This window comes from Dunckerocampus dactyliophorus, chromosome 20 (genome assembly GCF_027744805.1).
Source record: "Dunckerocampus dactyliophorus isolate RoL2022-P2 chromosome 20, RoL_Ddac_1.1, whole genome shotgun sequence".
Lineage (NCBI taxonomy): Eukaryota > Metazoa > Chordata > Actinopteri > Syngnathiformes > Syngnathidae > Dunckerocampus > Dunckerocampus dactyliophorus.
The window spans coordinates 4,575,250-4,598,587 of NC_072838.1; the positions used below are offsets into that span (position 1 = coordinate 4,575,250).

The window sequence follows — 23,338 nt, forward strand, 5'->3', positions numbered from 1 at the left end:
TTATTTTCTCGGCAAGCAGCGTCCTACTCCTCCGCTTCCTCACCTTCAGGGTCCAGCAGCCTGGTGACGCCCAGCTCACGCTCGGCCACGCTGAAGGCCTGCTCCAGGTTCTGCTGGTTGGTCTGGCGGCCCACTTGGTCCATGTCAATGAGGTTGGGCCTGTTAATCAACATTTGACACTGTAAGGCATGAAGGCTGTCAAGTGTTATTTTGTGTGTCTGGAGGACAGGAACGAGACGGAACACGCGTGGGCAAGACCGCAGAAGCTTCAAATTCCCCAAAGACTTGATAAGCAAAGTCTGATATCATGCAAGCACAAGCACAGCACATCTCTCAGATGATTAAAACAACCCCAAAGTCGAAAGAAGACGTGTACATGAGCACGCGCCAGTCTTCCTCCAGGTAGCAGGCCTGTCTGTAGGACAGTCTGTCCCTGCTCAGGTGGATCACGCCGTGCTCAGGACCACCTGATGCAGGGCCCGCCTGGCTCTCGACCACCGCGTCCTCACTCTTCCGACGTCTCTTTGAGTGTAACCTCCTCATCAGGTTCAACATGGCGGCACAAAAAGTTCTCGCTAGCTTCACTGAAGCTCTGCAGACGCTCGTCTTCCTCCGCCAAGGAGAGATTCTATGGCGCAGGAATCAACGGGCCAGCCTTGAACGGGCCAGTGGGTGCGACTTAATCCGCGTGATGTAACACCAAGCAGGAGGATGCCAAATTCAGACTCTGGGCGGGACTACACCCAAGAAAAACACGACTTTTTGTGCACATGTGGCTAAATATAGCACTCTTACACTTTTACCTGAGGGTGCACTGACATGATTGTTGTCTATAAAGTATGCATAAAGCTTCTTTTGAATTATTATTGACTTCTCCTGCACACAAAATATGCTTGTAAAATTGCACACTATGTCATAAATGATGCCTTTTTTCGCAACATCTTGAGTGCTTAACTTGCTTTTACACTTGTATGACAGCCAAGAAAGTGAAAGTTAATCTTTCGAGGTGTGCGTCTTCACGTAAACAGCGTCCCGGATCAGCTCGAGAGTGCGCTGCCATAAAACCCAACAATCATTCCAGGCGGAGATGATATCCTATGGTGCTTGAACGCCTCAAGCCCAGGCTGGCAGGCTCTGTTAAGCAGTAAGGGTGTCACCTGTGTTTGTGTATGATGGCGTTGAAGAGCTTGCCGTCCCGCCAGCTGCTGGTAAAGTTGTCGCAGCGCAGACCCTGGTAGCCCTCCACCATCCTCTGGGACCACAGCAGCAGGCGCTCTTTGGCCGTCATGTCGTCCGACTGGCCGTTCACCTGAATGTCTGAGATCTGCGGGGAGGGAAGGCTGGCGTGAGTGCAGGTGTACCTAATTAAATGACTCAATTCTGATGGCTCTTTTCCATTTGTGGAGCCTCCTGCTGATTTTTTCCCCCCCGAACTTTACATAAGTCACTTTCTAAAGCTTAGTGAAAGTCAGTGTTTCCAACACAAACGCTCAACAAAAGTCCTAAGAAATGAGTCACTAATCAAGTTAAAAAAAGAAGGAATGTTGGCTTTTTTTTCAGGACTTCCACAAGCTAATTCCAAAATTTTCCGTCCCACATGAATGACTCACGCCAACAAATACTGAATATGAAAAAGTAAACTATAGTACTCCGTCTGTTTGTCATTACAGTAAATGTGCCCTTGAAACCAATGCAGGGTTTTGGGTGTTTGTTTTGGGCAGTTTGAAATGCCACAAGGGTGGGGTTTTATTCCCACATAAACAGAAGGGTACATTGCAACAATGTCAGGAAATCACCTTTTTTTAAAGCCTGTTTTACTGCTAGTAATGAAAAAAGACAAGGACACCTCCAAGCGAACCTCCTTTTTTTTTTTTACACCTTTACATTTCTGGTACACAAATATAATATTTATTTATTGTACTTTTCACGATAATTGGACAGTTTATTTTATTTAAAATGTTAATTGTTTTTGGAGAGATATTTGTTTGAATTGTCAAATAACCTTTCCACACGTGCATGAAATTAAATATAGAACATAATAAAAATCCATCTATTTTCCTCCGCTTATCCGGGTCCGGGTCGCGGCAGCAGTGTTAGTGGGGAAGCCCAGACTTCCAGGTCACTGGCAACCTCCTCCAGCTCCACCGGGAGGACACCAGCGTGTCCTAGGTCTGCCCCTGGGCCTTCTCCCCCGGCTGGCCATGCCCGGAACACCTCACCAGGGGGCATCCAGACTAGATGCCCGAGCCACCTCAACTGGCTCCTCTCCATGTGAAGGAGCAGCGGCTCTACTCTGAGCTCCTCCCGGGTGACCGAGCTCTTCACCCATCTGTTAGGGTGAGTCCAACCACCCTACTGAGGAAACTCATTTCAGCCGCTTGTATCCGTGATCTCGTTCTTTCGGTCACAACCCAAAGGTGATGACCATAGGTGAGGGTCGAATTTGATGTCGATCTGAAAAATCTTCTTGGAGGAAAAGGCTAATGTACATCACAAACTTTATCCTGTCGCCACTGGGTGGCGCTGAGACGAATTCAGGAAGTGACCTACGTATAGCTTCAAGGTGTTGTCTTGATCATATGTACCAATTATGATGAAGATCTGACCTTGCAGAGCCACGTTATTAATGTTAACAGTTTTGCTCAGTGTTGAAAGCAACATTAGAATCAAAACATCAAAGTTTGTCACAATTCCCCGCCCACATCTTATGGACCAGCCTAAAATCCTTCGCAATTTAACATGGCTGACCTGTCTAGTGTCCGTTGATGGTCCATTGGGCTCATATGGTCAGAGTCCCTAGGAGGAATTCGTCAAAATACAACCCCTGGTTTTCGTCCCAAAATTTTCGTGAACCAAAATTCCTGTTCATTTGGGATTATGGTTTCTTTGTGTGATCGTCATGATTGACGTCTCCACCAAGTTTCGTGACGATCCATGAAACTGGTGAGAGGGGCTCATTTTTATTTTTTTTTTAAGTAAAATTAAAGGGGACGCTACTGAGTGAATTTTGTGAGTTTGTGTTTGGGACCCCTGAAATATCACATTTTCGCCTGACCTGACACGCTTGCAAAGTTTGGTGAGTTTTCATGCATGTTAAGGCCCTCAAAAATAGGAGGAAAGTCAGCAAACAAAAAAAAAGTAGCAGTTTGAATGCGGCCTTCGCACCGCTTGGTGCTCGGGCCCTAATAAACTGGAGTATAATAAAATGAAATAAAAGTTTAATTAAAGAAATAATATACAGAAAGTAAAACAATTAATAAAGTAAAATATAATAAAATAAATGTAAATAAAAAGTTAAGTAAAACAAAGTAACAATAAAGTCAAGTAAAATAAAATGAAATGGTCCCCCCCATTCCAACACATGAAACACCCAGTAAAAAAGATAACTGATGTTTTTACTAAAGCTGCACAGACTTTAGTTTTCAGTTTGCAAGTGTGTTGATGACTCATGCAAACTTAACTTACTGGCTTTTTTTGCAGGAAAGGGTGGAAGGAAGGCACTTTTTTTTAAATAAAGAAGGGAAAACCCTCGCAAAGTATGATTCAGACCCTGAATGGAAATTGGCGCTCCACCCTTTTTTTCTTGACAGAGCATCAACTTCCTTCTTTTCATCAACTGAAATATTTGTTGGTTGCTTTTGGCCTTAAAAATGAGATGTAAGCTCTGTAAACACGCTAGTGGGGAGATGGTTTGGGTCGTTCCCACTGCAGTTTGAGGCCATCGCACGCACGAGGGGAGCGGTGAATCATACAGGAAAACGATCCCAGCATCCCAACGTGACCATTATACCCATTTTAGCCTAAAATCAAAACATTATGTGTACTCCCACCGCTGTACACTAAACATTTCCAAAGCTTCTCTCCATGAAACGCTGCATTCTCATTGGCTGACGAATGCACTGCCTTCAAATGCGTTGGAAGTGCTCTTACTGTGTGTGTGTGTGTGTGTGTGTGAGACACAACACCGCTCTAAAATCTATTTTAGAAGGTTTTTGCTGAAATCGAAGGTGGTCAAAGTAGCAGAATGTAAAAATCAGCAACGCATTTGTACTGTCATCGTTGCAAAGTGTACCAAAGTCGTACCTGAAAGTGAAGGATGATGGTCCATATGAGGCCCAGGGTCAACTTGGGATTTCCGTCAGCGATATCATCATTCCTGATGTTGACCAATTTGACCTTTAAAGGCCACAAATATCATTTTTAACCAATTCATGACCCAAGATGAGAGAGAAATAATGTTTCAATGAAATGAAATAAGAACCTGTCTGTGCTTGAGGAAGTCCAGTGCGATCTGAACATTCTGGAGCTTGTGGAAGCGCATGCGACCTTTCTCCCGTGGCTGCAAGACACCAGAGAACACAAATGTTGGGGGAAAAAAAAAACGTCCACAGATGAATACACCCGAGCGTCGGTGACCAATCATTGGAGGCAAATCTGTTGTGTCATTCTGAGATGAAAAGAGGTGAGCCTGCGTGACGTCTGCAGGTTGCAGGTGGAGGCGTGATGATGGACGTGACAAACTTCAAGTTTCCTCTCTGAGAACAACCTCTTCTTGAAGCTGCTCCAAAATGATGACCCCGGCAGTTTATGATCATGCATCAGTTCATAAGTGCAGTGAATGTTTTAGCAGCACTACTTGAAACCACAGTAAAGACACACTATGTAATTCCTGACACTTGAGGGGGGAGGGTCCTTCAGTCTACACATGTTGGATGCAGCATGGAAGTATGTCACGTGCAGACAAATTTGATGCTTTTTTTGGTTTGTTTTATTCCAATGAAGCAGCCGCAAGTATCCATCGCTAATGTAGCGTAAAGTTGCTAACTATGCATTGTTACTGCAAAACATTTCGCTTGTTTACATATACAGTATTTTGCTCTTTTTTAATGGCCAAATATGAAAAAAATGACATTTTAATATCAATTTGACTAAGACTTTTCCAAAAAAAGCATGAAAGCGTTTGTAGACTTGTCTTATTGTAACACTAAGTTCTTTTTTTGTGTGTGTTTTTTTCATTATGGTTGAAATCTAATTGTTATATTTTATTTTGGATACACAATATTTTTTTGGCAATATATACATGGTAATTTAATCGATTTAAATTATTAATTGTAGTAGATTTGTAATGCTTTTTCAAATTCATTTTTTTTTAACCTGTATATATTCATTTAATTTTGGTTTGGTTTGGTTTGGTTTAGTTTATTTGAACATGAAGGTTACAATGGAATACATCTCATGAATCATTCTTTCACAGTTCCACATGTCCAAAAGGAGTAGGAAGAAGCAAAGCTTATTTAATCCTACCCCCCTTCCAATCTACATCTAGTACAGTACATGTAGTTCACTTCCTGCATTCCATGTCATGTTTTCTGTGATAGTCAGAATAATACATAATAGATAACGGTAAGACCCCCCCCCCAAAAAAGAATATATATATATATATATAAAATAAATAAATAAATAAAATAAGTATGATAAAGAACAAAACTTTTTTTTTCAAAACAAAACAAAAAAAAATAACAAACCTGACAGAACATCATTGTGATAATCAAGACTCTTCTGCCTTGTATTTAGCAAACATCAACTGCTTGTATTGTTTTTTGAATTTGCTCATCTCTGTACTTTGAGTTCCTTACTCAATCTGTTCCATCATTTAATTTTGTAAAAATTTTTTTTTGGATACACGACATTGCACATGGCCATTTCATTAATTCAAAATATTAATTGTAGTCAATTTTGTAGTTTTCTAATGTTTTTTTTTACTTGTATTGTGTTTTAATTTTGTAGGTTTTTAGCATGGATAAACAAAAAAAACAAAATACATCTTTGTGAAGATTGTGAAGAATCGATTCATTCATTTATGGCTCTCAGAAGAAATAGTTTAAAAGCAATTATTTTAATAAAATGTTTGCATTTAATCATTTATACATCATATACATTGTATTAGAAACAGCTAAATATAATTTAAATAATATAATTAAATATTTTTTTCATCATAAATGTACAGTAACTTATATATATATTTAATTGATAGCAATAATACCGAAGAAGAAAAAAGCTGCAGGATAAAAAGATAGGAGCAGCTGCTAAACAAGGTCTCCCTCATAAATTCAGCATGTTTGATGTGGGGGGGGGGGGCGGTGAGGGTGTCGACGCATGCTGCAGGCAGGAGGCGGCGGCGGCGTGCAGCCGCAATGCACACACCACTCACCAACCGCACGTTCCTCACTAGGTCACGTTCCCTCGGCTAGCACGGCAAGAGCATCACAAGAGAGGATGGCACAGGGTGGGGGGAGGCAAGTGGGGGGAGGGGGGTCAGGTCAAAGGTCAGCAAACGGCAAACACGAGTCAAGATGGCGGCCGAGAATGAAAATTAGTCAATGCATGCAACACAGTCAACAACAGTAGAAGAAGAAGACAGCACAAGAAGCGAGGGGGTGGGGGTGGGGGGGAATCACAGGAAGTGACAGGGGTCATTAAAGGTGAAAGGTAGCGTCTTACCAGCGTCTCTCCGGAGAGCACCTCCAGCAGGGAGATAAGGTTGTGTCCATCGCGAAGATCTTCATACAAGTCACTCACGTGTCGCTGGGCCTGCAACACATTACTACTATTATTACTACTATTCATAGGAACACAATTAGGAGTATTAGTAGTAGTATTTGCATAACATATTGGCACAATTTGCATGAAGCCGATGGAAAATATTAGAAACATGTTCCAGCATGATGCAGCACACCACCACTGCAAACTACAAGCACAATAATAAACACATTTTTATCATAGAAATACTACTAATATTCATCATACTGTACATCTCCTGTATCGGGTCTCTAAACTAGACTACTACTGGTTTGGGGTGGAACAAAGGAAATGTTGAAAAAAATGTTTGATTTAGTTTTCATATAAAACAATTTAAACAATCAATGAAACAATGAATGAAAAAATGATAATAATGATAAATTGTAAAATTAAAATAATTAAATTAAAATACATATAATTAAGAAAATGTTTGATTTAGTTTTCCAATAAAATAAATAAAAACCCAATAAAATAATTAATAAAAAAAAATAATAATGATAAATTGTGAACTTAAAATAATAATATGAAAATATATAATATTAAATAATTTTTAAAATACAATCTGTACACCTTACAAGTCCCATCTTAAAAATGTTACAAATAAAAACAAAATAAATGAATAGAAAGAGAGTTTAAAAAATACATATTGTCATATTAATTGTTTATTTTATGTAGTATACAGTCGTCCCTCGCCACATCGCACCTTGAATTTCGCGGCTTCACTCTATCACTGTTTTTCAAAACATTAATGAATAAACCATGCTGTTTCACGGTTGGCTATGGCCCCTATTAATAAAAATATATATGTGAATATAAGCCAATTTTATGCATTTTTGGCATAATGAAGAATTTTCAAGCATAAAAATGGGTAAATGTAGTAAAATACAAATATAAGGTGTTCAGAAAACGCATTGAAAGACACTTTGTAATGATATGTAGCATTGTACATTGGCCACTAGGTGTCAGTAATGTTACATTGATGAGATAATAGCCACCCCAGAACATATGTCTTATTTTCTCTTATTATGTCTACTATATTGGGTAGCAGGAGTGTAAAGCTGACTATAGGGGTGTTATTTCATGTCTAGAGGGCTCTAATAATGGTAAAAAAAAACAAAGGTCGTCGAAGGTAGAAGGTTAGAAGGTCGTAAACAGGTTTACTATGCATTAACTACAATTCTACTTTGTGGAAATTCACTTATCACAGTCGGGTCTGGAACCAATTAACCGCCATGAACGAGGGATTACTATATATACACTACTGGTTAAAAGTTTTAAAATTTGAAGTCCAATGAATAGCTTGACATGGTACATAGGTAAGTGGTAAAGTGCCAGAGGTTTAAAAAAAAAAAAAAGTAAGCTTACCCAAAACTGAAAAATAATGTGTCTTTCAGAATTATACAAAAAAGGCCTGTTTCAGGGACCACAAAATGGGTAAACAATTTAAAGCTATTCTGCAGAAATGGAGGTTGATCAAGCCTTGGCAGTTGGTAAAATTAATTCCTATAGGTGCTCCAAGTTCAGGAGTACTTACTACCTCCTCTGGCTGCATAAAAACAGTGTTCGGAGCACACTGTGGTACTATAGGCTCGTGAACATCAGTTCAACTTTGGACACCCCTGATGTAGGACACTGTTCCTGCTAGTGTGCTAACATGAAGTGCCTGTTCCATTTGTCCTTTTCTTAAACATGAAATTGAATGTGTCAATGATGAAATGAGGTGGAGGAGCAGTGAAGGTTTATTTTGGAAAGGCCTGCACCTGGTGAAACATTGACATGAGTGAGTGGCGGCACCGCAGGCTTTTTTAGGCTCGTTGTTCACTCGGGGGAAAAAAATAAGAAGGTGGAATGCAGACAAGAACCTACCTCGGCCTTCCAGTGCTGGCGGGAAAAGACGGGACGGGTGTGGAGGATGGAAGGAAGACAGAAAGTGATGAGAAAAGATTGAAAAAGTATGCAGACGCTGTTTTTTGACGGACAGAAAAGTTATGTGTACAGTCTAGCTCCGCCCCTTTAGACACCCAATCACAGGAAAATGATAGAATGTGGGAGGACATTCTGTACAGTGGTGTCTCAAGTGGGGCCCGGGGGCCATTTGCAGCACATTCTAAAAATATAATTTAACAAGAAAATTAAAAACAAAAAACTAGGGATGTCGATATTAGCTTTTTTTTTGCCGAAAACCGATATGCCGATATTGTCCAACTCTCAATTTCCGATTCCAATATCAACCGATACCGATATCTTTTTCTAGAGTAAAATTGTTGTAAAGTAAGAATACTCTTAAATGAGTACGGTTGTTTTGTTGGCTACTCCACCCATCTCTGAGTAGATAATTCATGTATTACATATTTTATAGAAGAATACATTTGTGTTTCTTCTGCCTTGATTTATGTTATTTTGGGAAAGATATAATTTCTTTTTAGTTAAAGGGGTATTGTTTACAATACATGAATTTGCTGATTATTATTCTGATAGATAACTTTCATGTTCTTATTTGATTGCATTAAAACTACTACATATATATACTGTGTATGTTTTTCGGCACTACTTTGTGCTCTATAGCTGATGTAATGTGAATTACTGCCATGTTGGATCAATAAAGTTCTTTTCTTAGCCCTCTAAGAAGATCAAATACATTGTTTTTAGTGTCTAACTGTTTCCCAAGTATATTAGTGTGTGTGTCAATGTATAAATGAGAGGCATTAACTTACATTTCTTTGTAGAAAGGCGTTTTATGAAGTACATTTACTTGTATTCACTTTCAGCGCAACCTTGCCGCATCCAATATGGCGGCGACGCTGACGTACAGCTCAGCGAAGTGGCGGCTACATATGCAGTGCTTCCTGTTTCCCAGCGTGCTTTGCTGTACTGTTGTTGTAAATAGCCGCTAAGTTACATGTTTAGAGCTCACAGAGTTGTCGGTTACTCTGCATTATTCGTTGCTAGTGTCTTGTCTGTTGTTATCTACATATTACGTTGCTGTGTGATGCTTTCTTTTTAGCTCTTTCTTTAAAAAAAAAACAGTGAGTAAGAAAAGTAAGAAAAGTGTGTGGAATGGTGACCCCCCCTGTGATTTCCAAGGAGCTGGTAAGTTCATTGTGAGCTTTGTTGTTACTCTGCTTGTTTTAATACAGCGATACCTTATTCTCACAGACTTGTGAGCAGCACATTATTAGCTTCATAATGCAGACAGTTCAGCAGTGTTGCAAGTTTGCAACCTTGGCGCTGATAGTTCTGTATTGGCTTTTATTGTAGGGAAAAAAGATAGCTACAGATGTTGGCAGATATCATGATTTTATAACAGTATCGGCCCGATAATTATCTGGGGCCGATAATATCGGACATCCCTAGTTATAATGTTACGAGAATAAAGTCAAAATATTATGGGAATAAACTCATAATGACAAGCTAAAAAATGTACAAGAAGAAAGTTGAAATAGTTGGGAGAATTAAAAAAAAACAGCGGAAATTGAAAAAAAAACATGTAATTTTACAAGAATAAAGTCAAAATATTAAGAGAAAAAGTTGCACAAGAAAAAAGCTGCAATTTTACAAGAACAAACTCTTAATATTATGAGGCAAAATAATGCCATTTTAGTAGCATAAAGTTGAACCATTAAAGAAAAAAATGTTTCATTTTTGTTTAAAGTGGTAATATGAGAAACCAACAAATCTAAATAAAGTTGTCATTTTTGGAAAATGTTGGGGAAAAAGTTATATCATTATGAGAATAAAGTTGAAATATTCCGAAAACAAAATTTACAAAAAAGAAGAAAGAAAAGGAAAACAGCAAAAAAATTTTAAAAGACCAAAGTTCGTACTAACAATAGACTTTTTCACCTGTATGACAAAGCTGAGATGCAGTTTGTTCTTGAAATATATGTAACTTCTTAGCATATCTACATGTGTTGCTTTACAAAATAGCAAAAGGGGCAAAGATGCATCCTTTCATTTTTAAATATGTGGCCCTCGTTGGAAAAAGTTTGAAAAAAATGTGTCCTTTACAAAGATGCTGTAACTATGGTGGCCGTCAGGCAAACATGCACAGCAATGCTCAAAAATGAGCTGCGAGCCAAAAATGTCCCTTTGGACACCCCTGCCGTGTCATTATGCAGCATTAGGCAGTCCAATAACTGGCATTTTGGTCCCTTGCATAGCTTTAAACAAAAGTGAAGCAGCAAAGTGCAGGGTGTCATTGTTCAGTCACATGACCCTAATCGGGTAACGATCGGCTTTGTTCCCTTTTGACTAGAAAACCCGAGCGTGAGTCATCTCCCGCAGCGTCTCGTTTCCACGGAGGCAGACCAAGCGTGATATAAACACACACCATCGTGCAGTGAGTGCTTTGCGTGACGCTATCACAGGATGCACATGGACGGCAGGACACATGACCTCTTTATTAGGCACACCTGCACAATATCAGGATAATCAATATAAAACAAATTTATACGTATGCATACACCGTCTTTTCCAGACTATAAATTGCACTTTTTTCCATAATTTGGCTGGTCCTGCGACTTACATATCAAAATACACATATTTTTAATTGTTCATTCATACTGACTAAGAAGGAACAAGGACTAAACATTACGGTCAACAGGCATAATAGGGCGCTCTAGGCTTGCATTGAATGGATTTAGTAATATGCGCTGAGATCAGGAGCTTGGTGAACTTGCATGTTGGCACATGTAGATATGCTAAGAGATATATATATATATATATATATATGTATATATATCAAGAAAAAAACTGCATCTCAGCTTTGTCATATTGGTGAAAAAGCTTATATTACTATCAACCTCATTCTTTTCAAACCTCTTTTTTTTTTAATTTTCCAAATATTTCAACTTTCTTCTTAAATAACCAATGTAAATTTTCTTTTTCAAATATTATGACTTAATTCCCAAAATATTTTGACTTTATTCCCATAATAACCTAATATTCCATAAATTACAACTTTATCTTTTTTTTAAAATTCTCATCATATTACAACTTTTAAACATATTTTTCTTTAATGTTTCAGCTCTATACTACTAAAATTAAATTAGTTTTCTCCATAACATTACAAGTTTATTCTTGTAAAAAAAGCTTTTTTTCTTGTTAGAATATGACTTTTTTCTCCTAATATTTTGACTTTATTCTTGTAAAATGACAGCTGTTTTTTTGCTGCTGTTTTTATTTATTTTTCACATTTTTCAACTATTTAAACTTCCTTCTTAAATAATCGTCATAAATTTCCGTTTCATAAAATTATGACATTATTCCAATACTAGTTTATTCCCATGATATAACTTTTTTCCCAACCTAATTTCCCAAAAATTACAACTTTATTTTGTTTTAGTTTCTCCTAATATTACTACTTTTAAAAAAATAACCTTTTCTCTTTCATATTTCAACTCTAAGGTACTAAAATTACATTATTTTTCCTCATACTATTACGTTATTTTAAGATTACAACTTTGTCTCATTCAATTACAACTTTTTTCTGTTATTATTTGAACTTTATTCTTGTAAAATGACTGCTAATCGTTCCATTTTTGCTGTTAAATTACATTTTTAGAACGTGTCGCGAGCTGCAAATGGCCCCCGGGCCGCACTTGGGACACCCCTGATATACTAGCATGTGCCGTGTCTACAGTACGGTTTGGCTCCCTCCAGTCTTCCGTGTGGTTTAACTTGACATGATATTAATGCAATCATGTTTTGGTTGTGGTTACTACAGCAAAAAGACAACATGACCATTTATTTTCCTTATTTTGCAGTACGCTAGTGTCTGCTTGTGATCTTGAGACTGTCACAAGATCCTCAGCACTTTGTCCATCCAGCTTAAGACAATGAAATCATTGATATTGATATTAATGGTCGATCATATTGTGGGTAAGAAAGCAAATCATTGATGTGCACTGCGATGCCGAGCCGTGTAGACGCTCTTGCAGAGATCCATTGGTGTCATTTTGACCTTTAAGACTAAAATACGTAAAGGCAGGGGCTTTTCAAGTGTGCGCTTATCCTTATTACCCTGCAGAGCCCAAATGCACTCAAACTAATTTGTGCTTGAGCATCATCAAACCCGCACTTTGTCCAGAGATTCCCACACATTCATTTATTTGTGGTAGCACGCCGCAAAATGTATTTAAAAAGCACACCTCGAAATGCAACACTGTGGCTTTAAGAGGCAGGTGGGAGCAGAAGTTACAGCAGGAAAAATGTCTTACACGTGTCAAAGTCAAGGCCTGGGGGCCAGACTTGGCCCACTGTGTAGTTTTATGCCGCGAAAGCCTGGAATGAATGCAAAAAAGAATTATTTTTTAAACTTTACAAAACAAAAAAAATTATATATATTTTCATTTACTATTTACGTTTTAATATATTTATTTTATATTATGTAATATAATAATAAAAAACATGACACCTTTTCTTTCTTGTTGAATGTATTTCATACTTATATACTAATATATTTATATTATATGAAAAAAATCTAAACGATGCTTCATCTTTCTTGCTAAATATATTTGTTGTAAATTTTGTTGTTGTTGTTGTTGTTGTCAAAGCTCAATTTAAAATCAATTAAACAATAGCTTTAGTGACTTTTGGAGACTAACGTGACAGCATCTATCGCTCTTCTCCACGAGCAGCAAGTCCCGTTGTGCCCAAAAGCACTCACAGGCGGCGCAGTCTTGCTTGCGACATTAAAAGACCCACAAAATTTCTACTTGTGTATTTCTACACATACTTGTTTTGCTTTCATGTTTTGTGTCCATAAAAATGACATGCACGGCATGTGTCATGGACGATTATGCAAATTAAACTGTAACATCAGCTACACCGCCACATAGATTGCAGTCCTGTAGGAAACACTGTTGCTTTGTTTTGATGTCCTCCAGAAAAGCGCTGGTTCAGATATTTGCTATCTAATGTGCTCGGCAAGCAGCAGGAAAGTAAAAGTATGCGTTGGCGCTCAAGGTTGTTTGGGTGCTCATACCTTCACCAGGTGCTTGTTGACCCATTTGGTGAAGGTCTTCTTCTGGACTCGGTCCCGCTCGTCTGTGGGGAGGCGAGAAAAGACACAAAATTAAAAAAAAAAAGAAAACATTTTAATTATGAAATAAGTACATTATTAATTACTTTGACAATATGATTTCATTAATTACATTCAAAGACGCACACAAAAAGATTAAAAATGCACAACAAAAAACAAATTCCTCTGTGGAACCTGCATGTTTGGTGGTGCATTCAAGAGCACTGCAGTGTGTCCGAAAGGTCAGTGCCGCCCCTTTCTGTTGTTTTAAAATCCAAATAAGGGTGAGAAAAGTGCGTCTGTCATCCTGCATGTTGTTATGACGTGTGCAGGAACATGTTTCACCTTGCAGGACTCACATTCCTCAACACCGCTGCCGCGGTGCCACAGCGTACTAAACAAACACCCCACCAAGTGCACTGTGTTGCACCGCCATGCTTCCCAGATTCAGCAGAAAGTCACTTTGTGTGCATACTGTAAATGCTATGCTAATAGCTCCGTGCATGAAAAAGTAATGCGACAGGACAAGTTGAAGGCAAAAGAAGGGCAATTTAAGACTGAAATTGCCTCAGGCCCAGACGCAAGAGCGCAGAAGCTCAAGCTGAAAGAGTCAGTAAACCTTTATTGGTACGAAAGTAAACACAATGCACTAAAAAAAAAAAAAAAAAAAAAAAAAAGACACACTGAAGGACACTTTGAGGACATCACGCCTCCACGTTGCTGCTGGATGATGCAACAGTTACACTCAAATCACACTTTTTAACACTTGATCAGAGTCAGGCCCTTAAACGCCTCATCAGCTCATCAAAATAAAATAAAAGTAGAGTCTGCATGCATCCATGGTTGTTTTTCTTCCTCCGTGTTGACCAATTAAAAGAGGAAAGGTCATGACAGACATATCTATAAAGGGGGCGTGGCCTGATCAGAGCCCACCACCAAAGTCTACCTTTCCTGTAGTCGGTGGGTTTGAGCATCCCCTGGTAGGGCGAGTCCTCCATAAAGACACCATCGCTGCTCAAGCTGTCAGAGGAGTACTGTCGGAATCTTTGCTCTGTCGCCATGCCGACGCCCAATCGCAAGTCTTACAGCGGGAAGGAGAAGCGAGGACTTCTCTGCTTCAGCATGAACAAGTGGGAGTGTTCCTGCAGTGGCTTCCTGAGTGCTTCCCTCTCCCGTCCACGCGCTTGCTTGGTGTTCCACTTCCACGCTTTTTGTTCCTTCTTGAAAAAAAAAAAAAGTCTGCCTGCAGGCGAGCGTGTCACTCAACACCACAGAGGAGAGCCTCCTCCCTGGACGAGCCTCGTTGAGGTGCAACCACACCCTGAAAAAACCCACCAAGTCCTCAAAGACCACCCAAGACAAGACCTCTGTCTCCATGCGCAGTGATGACCGTCCTCATGCATCTGTCATGACAGCAACGTCTAGCAGCGTTAGCAGGGTTAAGATTACGCAAGAAACTACTCAACTGATTTTCACAAAAACGTCGTAGAGGGGCGGATCGTAATATTTGTCTCCCGCTGTTTCCCTGCACACTGGTCGCATCTCCGTTCTTGTGTGTGTGACAAAGACACTCGCATCCTCTTCCGCGACGGAGCGCTGTGGCCATCTTGTTTACGTGTGTGTTCCACAGCGAAAGAGATGCGAGCGTCTTCGTCACATACGCAAGAACGGAGAGGCGACAGTGCGCAGGGATACGGCGGGAGACAAATATAACACAGCGTGATTTGTGAGGTCTGAGGTCCAGGCGACATTTTTATGATGCAAATGTATTACTTTTTTGAACGCATATTGTTTGGAGAAGCCAAACCGATTACTTAAATGTCCCAGCAAATAAGCAAAACTATTTTCCTCGTCCCAGAAATCCAACCAGAACTGGACGTGTGGAACCAATTGGGGGGTAAGTCACTACTGATGGAGTACACTGCTGATGGGGATGTCAAACAACTTCATGTCAAAAAATCACAACTATCCCTTTAAGATGATTCCCATGAGGCTCTGCGTAAGTATGGGCTAAGGGCAAAGGAAGAATCCATACAGTTTTAGTGCGCATCTTGATAAAGACGTGGATCCAGGAAGTAAAGAATCCCAGGAAGATCGAAAGAAGCATGGGCCAAGGGCAAAGGAAGAATCCATGCAATTTTAGTGCAGGTCTGAATTAAGCTGTGCACCCAAGATTAGTTTCTCTAAGAGCCAATGTTTTCATCACAGTTTGTATGTTTGTTAGCACAAGTATACAAAAAATGGTTCCAGGATTCCTAAGATCTAAGGAAGCGTGTGCTAAAGAGCAAAGGCAAAAACACAGAAAATTTGAGTGAAGATCAGGATAAAGCTGGATTCTCTATCAGACGGTTATTGTTTGTGAGCAGAAATACCCCAAAGGCTAATCTGTGGCTCAGGTTAAGGGTTTTCAGTTTTTCTTGTGAATTTTGAAAATCCAAAACAATCCAAAGCTATATTACATAATAGCATTCATTAAAAAACCACGCAATGAAGTGGAAAAACTAACAGGAAGAAACAATCTGAACCAGGACCAGAACAAAGTAGTCCAGTAGCAGCAATTAGGAACAATCTGTTTTCCATGTTTGCGTCCCAGTCTTTCATGCAAGCTTCTGACATACCAGACAGACAAAACCAACCCAAAACTGCAGCACCAAATGCTGCAAAGCAAAGGCAGCCATCGTGTGCACCAATTTAGGAAGCTTTCACTCCAACAACAAGTACATTCCTCAGTGAGACACCTTCACTCATCAAAGTCCCAACAAATGGATTCTTAGGATGCTTCCGCAGGGAGGAAGCTTGTCAGGACAGGAGAGGCAGGGAGCGGTTCCACCTTCGTCCGACCCCAGACCCACCTTGACACGCTCCTGACTGCAAGTGCAGGAATGACTTAAAAGATGTCACATTTTACTAGCACTCATTTGTCTTATTTTGTATCAACTGTAGCATTTTTTATTTCTGCGCTGGTTTCAACGATGCATTCCATTGGAGGGCATGCCCCCACCCCCAATCCCCCAGACAGGGGGAGCCGCCACTTCACACACCGATAACACACCCAAAGCCAGTAAAAGTGTGCTTGTGCAAGTGAAAGCATGCGTGTCCATCACTGGGAGGACAAAAATGTCAACCAGTGCCAGCCAGGTATCAGTTCGCCCAATGGAGGCTGCTCACCAGAAACAACCCCCCGCCCCCAGGCATCATGGGGCATGCAGAGCCAAGTTGGCACTGAAGCACACGGCTAGGTTTGTTATCATTAACGTCTGTGGAATGTGCTCCTTCAAGATAAGGGGATGGAAGGTTAACTTGGTAAGTCAACATCCTAGTGCATCTTTAACTCATGTTGGATTTTATCTATAAGGTTATTAAAACATTGTGCTAATGAGTCCAACAAAGTCCAGCACACACTGGCTTCATAGCACCCTTTTACGTAGTTTTTGTGGTGGTAAACGATATATTTTAACACATAGTTATTTTTCTTAGAAGAGATGGGCCTGATGCAATAAAACAACAAAATGATGTTTCATAATGGAAAAAAGAAAAACTAATTACAAAGTAACATACAGTATAGGGCTAAAATAAGATAGCCTTTCAGTGAAGTTTGTCTCCCTCTAGCGGTGCCAAGTTGCAATGACAAGTGACTTCCTCATAAAGACTTCCTGGAACTTTTCTACTTGTCCAGCACTTTAGGTTCTGGGCAAAATCCTACAAAATCAACTGGTCCAAGGTCACCCAGGGAGGGGTAGGGGCCCTGCCAGTGTTTGTTAGCTATTTGTGAGGGCTGTTGCCATGGCAACACAGCAGCAACACTTTGTTTGGAAGAACTCTACATTACGCTAACATGTAAAAAAACAAAACAAAGCAAGACTGATGTAAAAAAAAAAAAAGAACAGTACTGATCTGAGAAGTTAATTTTAGAATATAAGAATTTAAGTTGAGGCCACCTCATCACCTATAAAGCCACGTGTGTCTGTGGCGTAAACACAGCGTCATGAAGTCATAACAACGAACCAATCATCCTGCTTCCCAGGTTAGATGAGGAAACCCCCAAAAAAGTGCGGCCAGTATGCTAATTAGCCACTGTGACGTCACTTTCACAAGCGCCAAGTCTGGTGGGCGGTGCCTCGTCAAACGATAAGCCATAAGCTCCTCCCCCTCCGCCTGAGCGCAAGCCAACGTACCTGCGCAGCACATGCGACTGTAAAGGTGCGAGCCCACTTCCACGCAGCTCATTTCGTGGATGTAATTCGTCCTCCGGTAAGCGAGTCCACACTCCCGGCTGCTGAAGAGGGCGCGGGGAGCGGCGGCCATCGCCTCGTCCACACGAGCCATGGCGGCGCGCTCAAGAGGGGTACAAAGCGCGGAGTTTTGGCGCCCTCGCTACAAGTTTTGTCGCTCTGCGAGGTCCATGGAGGAGGCGGGGAAGATGGGAAGGAGGAGAGGGTGGGGTCCAGTTGCACTCAAGCCCGGCCCACTCTGCTGCGTTCGTGCGTAAAAAGCTTCCATTTACGCATGGACACATGAGCGCTCCCGAGGCTTTTTTTTGGGTCTAGTAGTGACATCTGGACCTCCCTCCTCTTGCATAACACACCCAGATCACCCATTACACACACTGTATAGTTTCACTGCTATACTTACAGGAGAGTCCTCATTCAGCCTCATGTCCGCCATGTTGGCAACAGCTGTGTGTCATAAATAACCTACATGCACACGCACACACACTGAAGAAGCTATTGTAGTCTTCATGCTCCTAGCTCATTAATGTCCTTCACTGAAGAGGAGGAACTCTCACATGGAGACCAGACGTAGGAGGACTCTTGAAAGAATCCACTGTTTATGCTTTTTTTTAAGTTAGCTGTGCTTCTGTACGAGATATGTGCTATATGTGCACAATAATAACTGAGTTTCCGACAGCATCAGCATTCCGTATCTCCCCAGTTTATGATCCTCAGCTGGCACCCCGCGGGCCAATCTACTGCTGGTGGGTCATTTTATTTAGTAAATAAGAGATTGCCCCAAGTTAGGAGCTGCGGTTTCCTTTACCTTCACTAGCCTCACTTTGCGGCACATAACATGCAAGACTCTGGGCTTCAGTGGCTTGCCGCAGTAAAGGTAATACTCAAGTCTGGTAACACTGATAAGAGACTAAAAAACACCATTTTTATACATCAAAAAATAATATCAGTGTTTCCTACAAGAATACATGAAATACAACCCTAATGAATGCCATAAATTACAAAATGTGTACTACTTTTATAACAGTGGTGGCCCCGAGACTTTTGCACAGGTGATGTGCCACTCGGACTTACACTGAACCAAAGCCACCAAGAAAAGACTGCAAGAAGCATGCACGGGCACAACAGGCCGACATTGTTCACTCGCATTCTCCTTGTCTCTATGAGTGCAGTGAAAGTGCGCTGCTCTCGCTGGTGAAGCCTGTTATTAGCGAAAAGAAAGGCAGCGGAATGAGTGAGTCACTGCTGCACCGCCGCCATTAAATGCGGTGTGGATTCGGGTGTGGCTCGCCAAATGGGTACAATGGCGCTACATGCACATATTATGGTCCACAGTACTTCACCTATTTTAAATACGTGTTAGAGGTCCCACAATCGTGTATTGGGAGTGTTGTCCAAATTGTAGCCTTGATGCTGGAATTTAGACAATTTAACTCTTGCAGGGACCGCATAATAGGTGGCGAAGCAGCTACACAGACCCTCTCTTTCAACTGGCTTCGAACTGCATACGGGGGTGTCCAAACGTTTCCAGTTTTTCTCTTAATATAATGACTTTATTCCCATAATATTTGGACTTTATTCCCATGTTATTACAAATTTTTCCCCAACCTAATTTTCCAACACTTAATTCATATTAAGACTTTAAAAAATAAAATTTTTCCTTCAATACTTCAGCTTTATGCTACTAAAATGACATAAAAATTATTCTCATAAAATTGCTACTTGTTCCTCATTAGACTTGGCTTTATTCTCGTATTCAGGAAAAATTGCAGTTGTTTTTTTTCCCATTATTATTTTTATTATTATTTTCCAACTATTTGAACTTTCTTCTTGTCAATTTTCTTCTGGTAATTTTGAATTTATTGCCATAATATTTTTGACTTTTTTCTCAACATATTTTAACTTTTTCCCCAACCTAATTTTCCAAAAATTACAACTTTATTCGTTGTGAAATTTGTTTTCCACGTTATTTTCGTAAAATTACAACTTTCCTGTTAGACTACACCTTTTTCTCTGAATATTTGGACTTTAATCTTTTAAAAAATAACTGCAGATTTTTCAGTTTTTGCTCGTTTTCTTGTTAAATTACATTTTTAAAATGTGCCATGGGCCCATAAAAAAAACAAATGGCCTCCCAAACGCACTTTTGTAAACCGGTCAAGTGAAACCTGATTTATGATCAGTAATGTTCACCATGAATTCAGCTGCTTTCAAAGCCAAAGTAAACAGGCAATAAAATATGATACCACCGTCCTACTGGTGGAAAAAAAGCTTGTCATTAAGCAATCAAAGCATGAACAGCCCTTTGGTTGCAGTTGCAGAAGGCGAGGGAGAAAAGGCTGTCATGTGGCCAACTGATGCAAAAGGCCAAAAGTCCACACGACCTAGCATAGCTATGTGAGCTACTGCTAACATGACACTCGCATTTTAATAGCATTGTCACTACGCAATACAAGTATGTACCCGGAATGCAATCGGTGCCGCTCATGCGCAAGGACTATGTCACTTCCTCCTTTAGCAAATTTTTAAGCCAGAGGTTATTTTAAAAGTTACCTTTGTTAAAAAACTTGTTAGCATGCGGCTGTTTCTATCGTCTTATGACGTCCACCAAGACTGATCTACGTAAAAACTTGACACATGCATGTAGCGCAGATGTAAACATCATATTCGGTTACGTATACATCGATGATAAAATCGATAGACGGATGGCGTAGATTACACATGCCTAACGTGACTGCCAAAAAATAGGCCGACCAGACGTGAGATGCGTTGTGCACCTGCGTTGAACCCAGTTGAACCGATTGCTTTCTGGGTGCGTATTGCGTAGTGACAAGCATAGCTTGTCTCCTGTGCTCCTCAGCCAAGCACATACATGCTAGGCTAGGCTAGTCGCTGAAGAAAAACAACGTGCTGAAACTTCCAGCCCCCCCGTCTGTAGCCGATTGACAGATAGCTGGCAGACCTGCATTTTAAGATGTGTAGCGAAGCCTGTGTTTTTTTTTTGTACAAGTGGGGTCCATATACAAGGGACGGGCTCATCTAGAATGCTTCTCTTCTAGATTTGTATTACGTTTGTTGGGTCTAGAAGAGTCTCTATTGGTGATAGAACTTCACTCAAAAGTCACTTTTGCATAACAGAACATTTAAGACAATAGCGTGTCTTCCTTGAAGGAGAACCCGGCAGCTTCAGTTGTGTTGTGACGGTCTCCAGGAGACAAACCCTCGACGGCCGCCAGTGTCAAGTTTAGCCGCGTGCAGCGCTTTGGCAAGCTTTTTTTAAACCGCCTTTTTTGGCCTTCCCACTGTGTGAAAGGCACCTTGTTGTAGGTACGACTCCATCTTTCATGTACAGAAAGCCAAGTAAAGAACACATGTTCTTCACAATTACTATCATCACCTGCAGGCGTGAACTATTAAAGCTATCAAATTCAGACAGTAGATTGTCTCATCGCGCATGCAGGGTGTTGTCTTGTCATGTCACGGTGCTGTGGGGGCTGAAATACGACACCTGCTTCAATGCAAATAGGTCCTCTATTGACAGAAGGCACATGCATTTGCGAGGTAATATTTGTCTTTTAGCAGTCAAAGGTAAGACTGGATCTGGGCTTGCAGCAGGCCTGGCTTACAGGAAGCAGATGTCATTATACTGAATGTGTGGACTCATTTTATTTTGAAAAAGACAACACTTTATTGAGATGTTTTGTGTTTTTAAGTGTGGCACCCAGTTTAGACGGTGACTTTTGCTACTTTTGGGATTTTTCCTCTTGTTGAATGAAGGACTTCTGCTTGACTACAATTCGGTGCCAAAGGCCAAGGCCACCGTTTTTAGTAATGATTAAAAAAAAATATATATAAATTAATAAAAAATAAAATTCCATTTTGCAATAATTTAAATATGTTCATGATTTTAAAATATTTAATGAATTAATGTAAAAAATAATAATAATAATAAATAACTAAATAATGCTGGTTAAAATATATATTTAATTAATTTATTTATATTGTTAATAATTAATAATTAAAACATAAAAAAATAAAAAAAAAGTAAAAACATCTTTTTACTAAGTGTTTTAAAAATGTAAATAAAAGCAAAAAATATATAATTCAATTAAATATAATTTAAAAAATACTATAATACGTAAACGAACAATAAAAATATAAATACGCATCCTATACCGTACAATAAAATGCTAGGTAAATACTGGTGCAACCGTTTCTTACTTCATAAACAGCAACTTTCCTCTCTTAAAGCTAATTGCTATTTAGCTAGCTAATTGCTAATTACTAATGGTAATGTATTTACTGTTTTTCTGCCACAATGACTCAACAATTCCACTTTGCTGCTAATAAAGCCTCATGTGCAGACGCGCTGTATCACTAGAATGACATATAGCAAAGCAAAAATGTCCAAAAACAAAGAAGTGGTTGTGCACTAAAGACTCGTAAGGCCTCCTTGTATGAACTTTTGTGCAAATTGGTTCAGCAGTTTTTGTGTAATCCCGCAAACAATCAAAGAAACGCTGATAGAAACTCATTTAATGAGGTCTTTCTTGTTGTTGTGTTGTGTCTTATCTCCTCAAGGTGTGTCCTGTCCTCTTCCTTTCTAGTGTCTTTTACGGCCCGACCTGGACTGCTTGGTTACCCTGCCGACTTCTTAGCCTGACACACTCAACATGGCCGCCCTTGTTTGCATCACACACGACAGCAAAACAACAACAAGACGGCGAGTGTAGACTGCTTTGAAGCAGGAGGTCAAACAGGTTTGTCCAACACACAAAACAATCAGCAAGGCCCCGGGCGAGGTTCAGGAGGGGGCGTGTTTGACAGCCGCCATTGTGTCACCTTGATGTGTCTGGTGGCGTTTAACACACACAACACAACCACAGATTCCTCTGATTCCATTCTAACACTTTAAAGGAAACGAGACGAGCAGGTCTCGTGCTAAACGTTTTCATAGCAGATTCCGAAAAACAGCAAAGTGCTCCTGTCACATAGAAGATCTCTGACTAGCATTTTTGCAGTAGATCCCTAAAAACAGCAGGGAGCTTCTGTCACATAGAGCATCTTTAACTAGTGTTTTTGTAGTAGATTCCTAAAAACAGCAGAGCGTTCCTGTCACAGAGGATCTTTGAGTAGAATTTTTATAGAAGATTCCTAAAAACAGCAGAGCACTCTGGTCATACAGCGGATATATGGCTTGTATTTCGCAGTAGATTAATAAAAATAGCAGGGATCTTCTGTCATATAGAGCATGTTTGACAGGCATTTTTGCATAACATAACATAACAGCATAATACTCCTATCAGAGAGAGGATCTCTGACTAAGGTTTTGCAGTAGATTCCAAAAAACAGCAGGAAGCTCCCGTCATATAGAATATTTTTGACAACACAGAATCTCTGTCATGTAAACAGAGGATGTTTGACTCGTGTTTTTGCAGTAGATTCCTAAAACGGAGGATCGATGGCTAGCATTTTTGCAGATTTAAAAAAAAAAAAAGCATAGCGCTTC

The 23,338-nt window shown here is 40.0% G+C and overlaps 1 protein-coding gene across 23 annotated transcripts in view; it reads right to left on the bottom strand.

Moving 5' to 3' along the window:
* Positions 1-23,338, bottom strand: part of pleca (plectin a) — a 93,969-nt gene that overhangs the window by 26,717 nt on the left and 43,914 nt on the right. For 8 of the 23 annotated variants that reach the window (XM_054763697.1, XM_054763695.1, XM_054763703.1 and 5 more), the window contains 8 exons: positions 13,565-13,626; positions 8,446-8,460; positions 6,502-6,591; positions 6,212-6,247; positions 4,262-4,339; positions 4,084-4,176; positions 1,158-1,324; positions 44-159 (listed from right to left, as the gene is read on the bottom strand). In XM_054763697.1, the coding sequence (XP_054619672.1) occupies positions 44-159; positions 1,158-1,324; positions 4,084-4,176; positions 4,262-4,339; positions 6,212-6,247; positions 6,502-6,591; positions 8,446-8,460; positions 13,565-13,626 (657 nt within the window). Of the gene's footprint in view, positions 1-43; positions 160-1,157; positions 1,325-4,083; positions 4,177-4,261; positions 4,340-6,211; positions 6,248-6,501; positions 6,592-8,445; positions 8,461-13,564; positions 13,627-14,546; positions 14,825-17,775; positions 18,005-23,338 lie in introns of those variants that run through there. The other 15 variants (XM_054763696.1, XM_054763706.1, XM_054763717.1 and 12 more) reach the window with 7 other exon arrangements.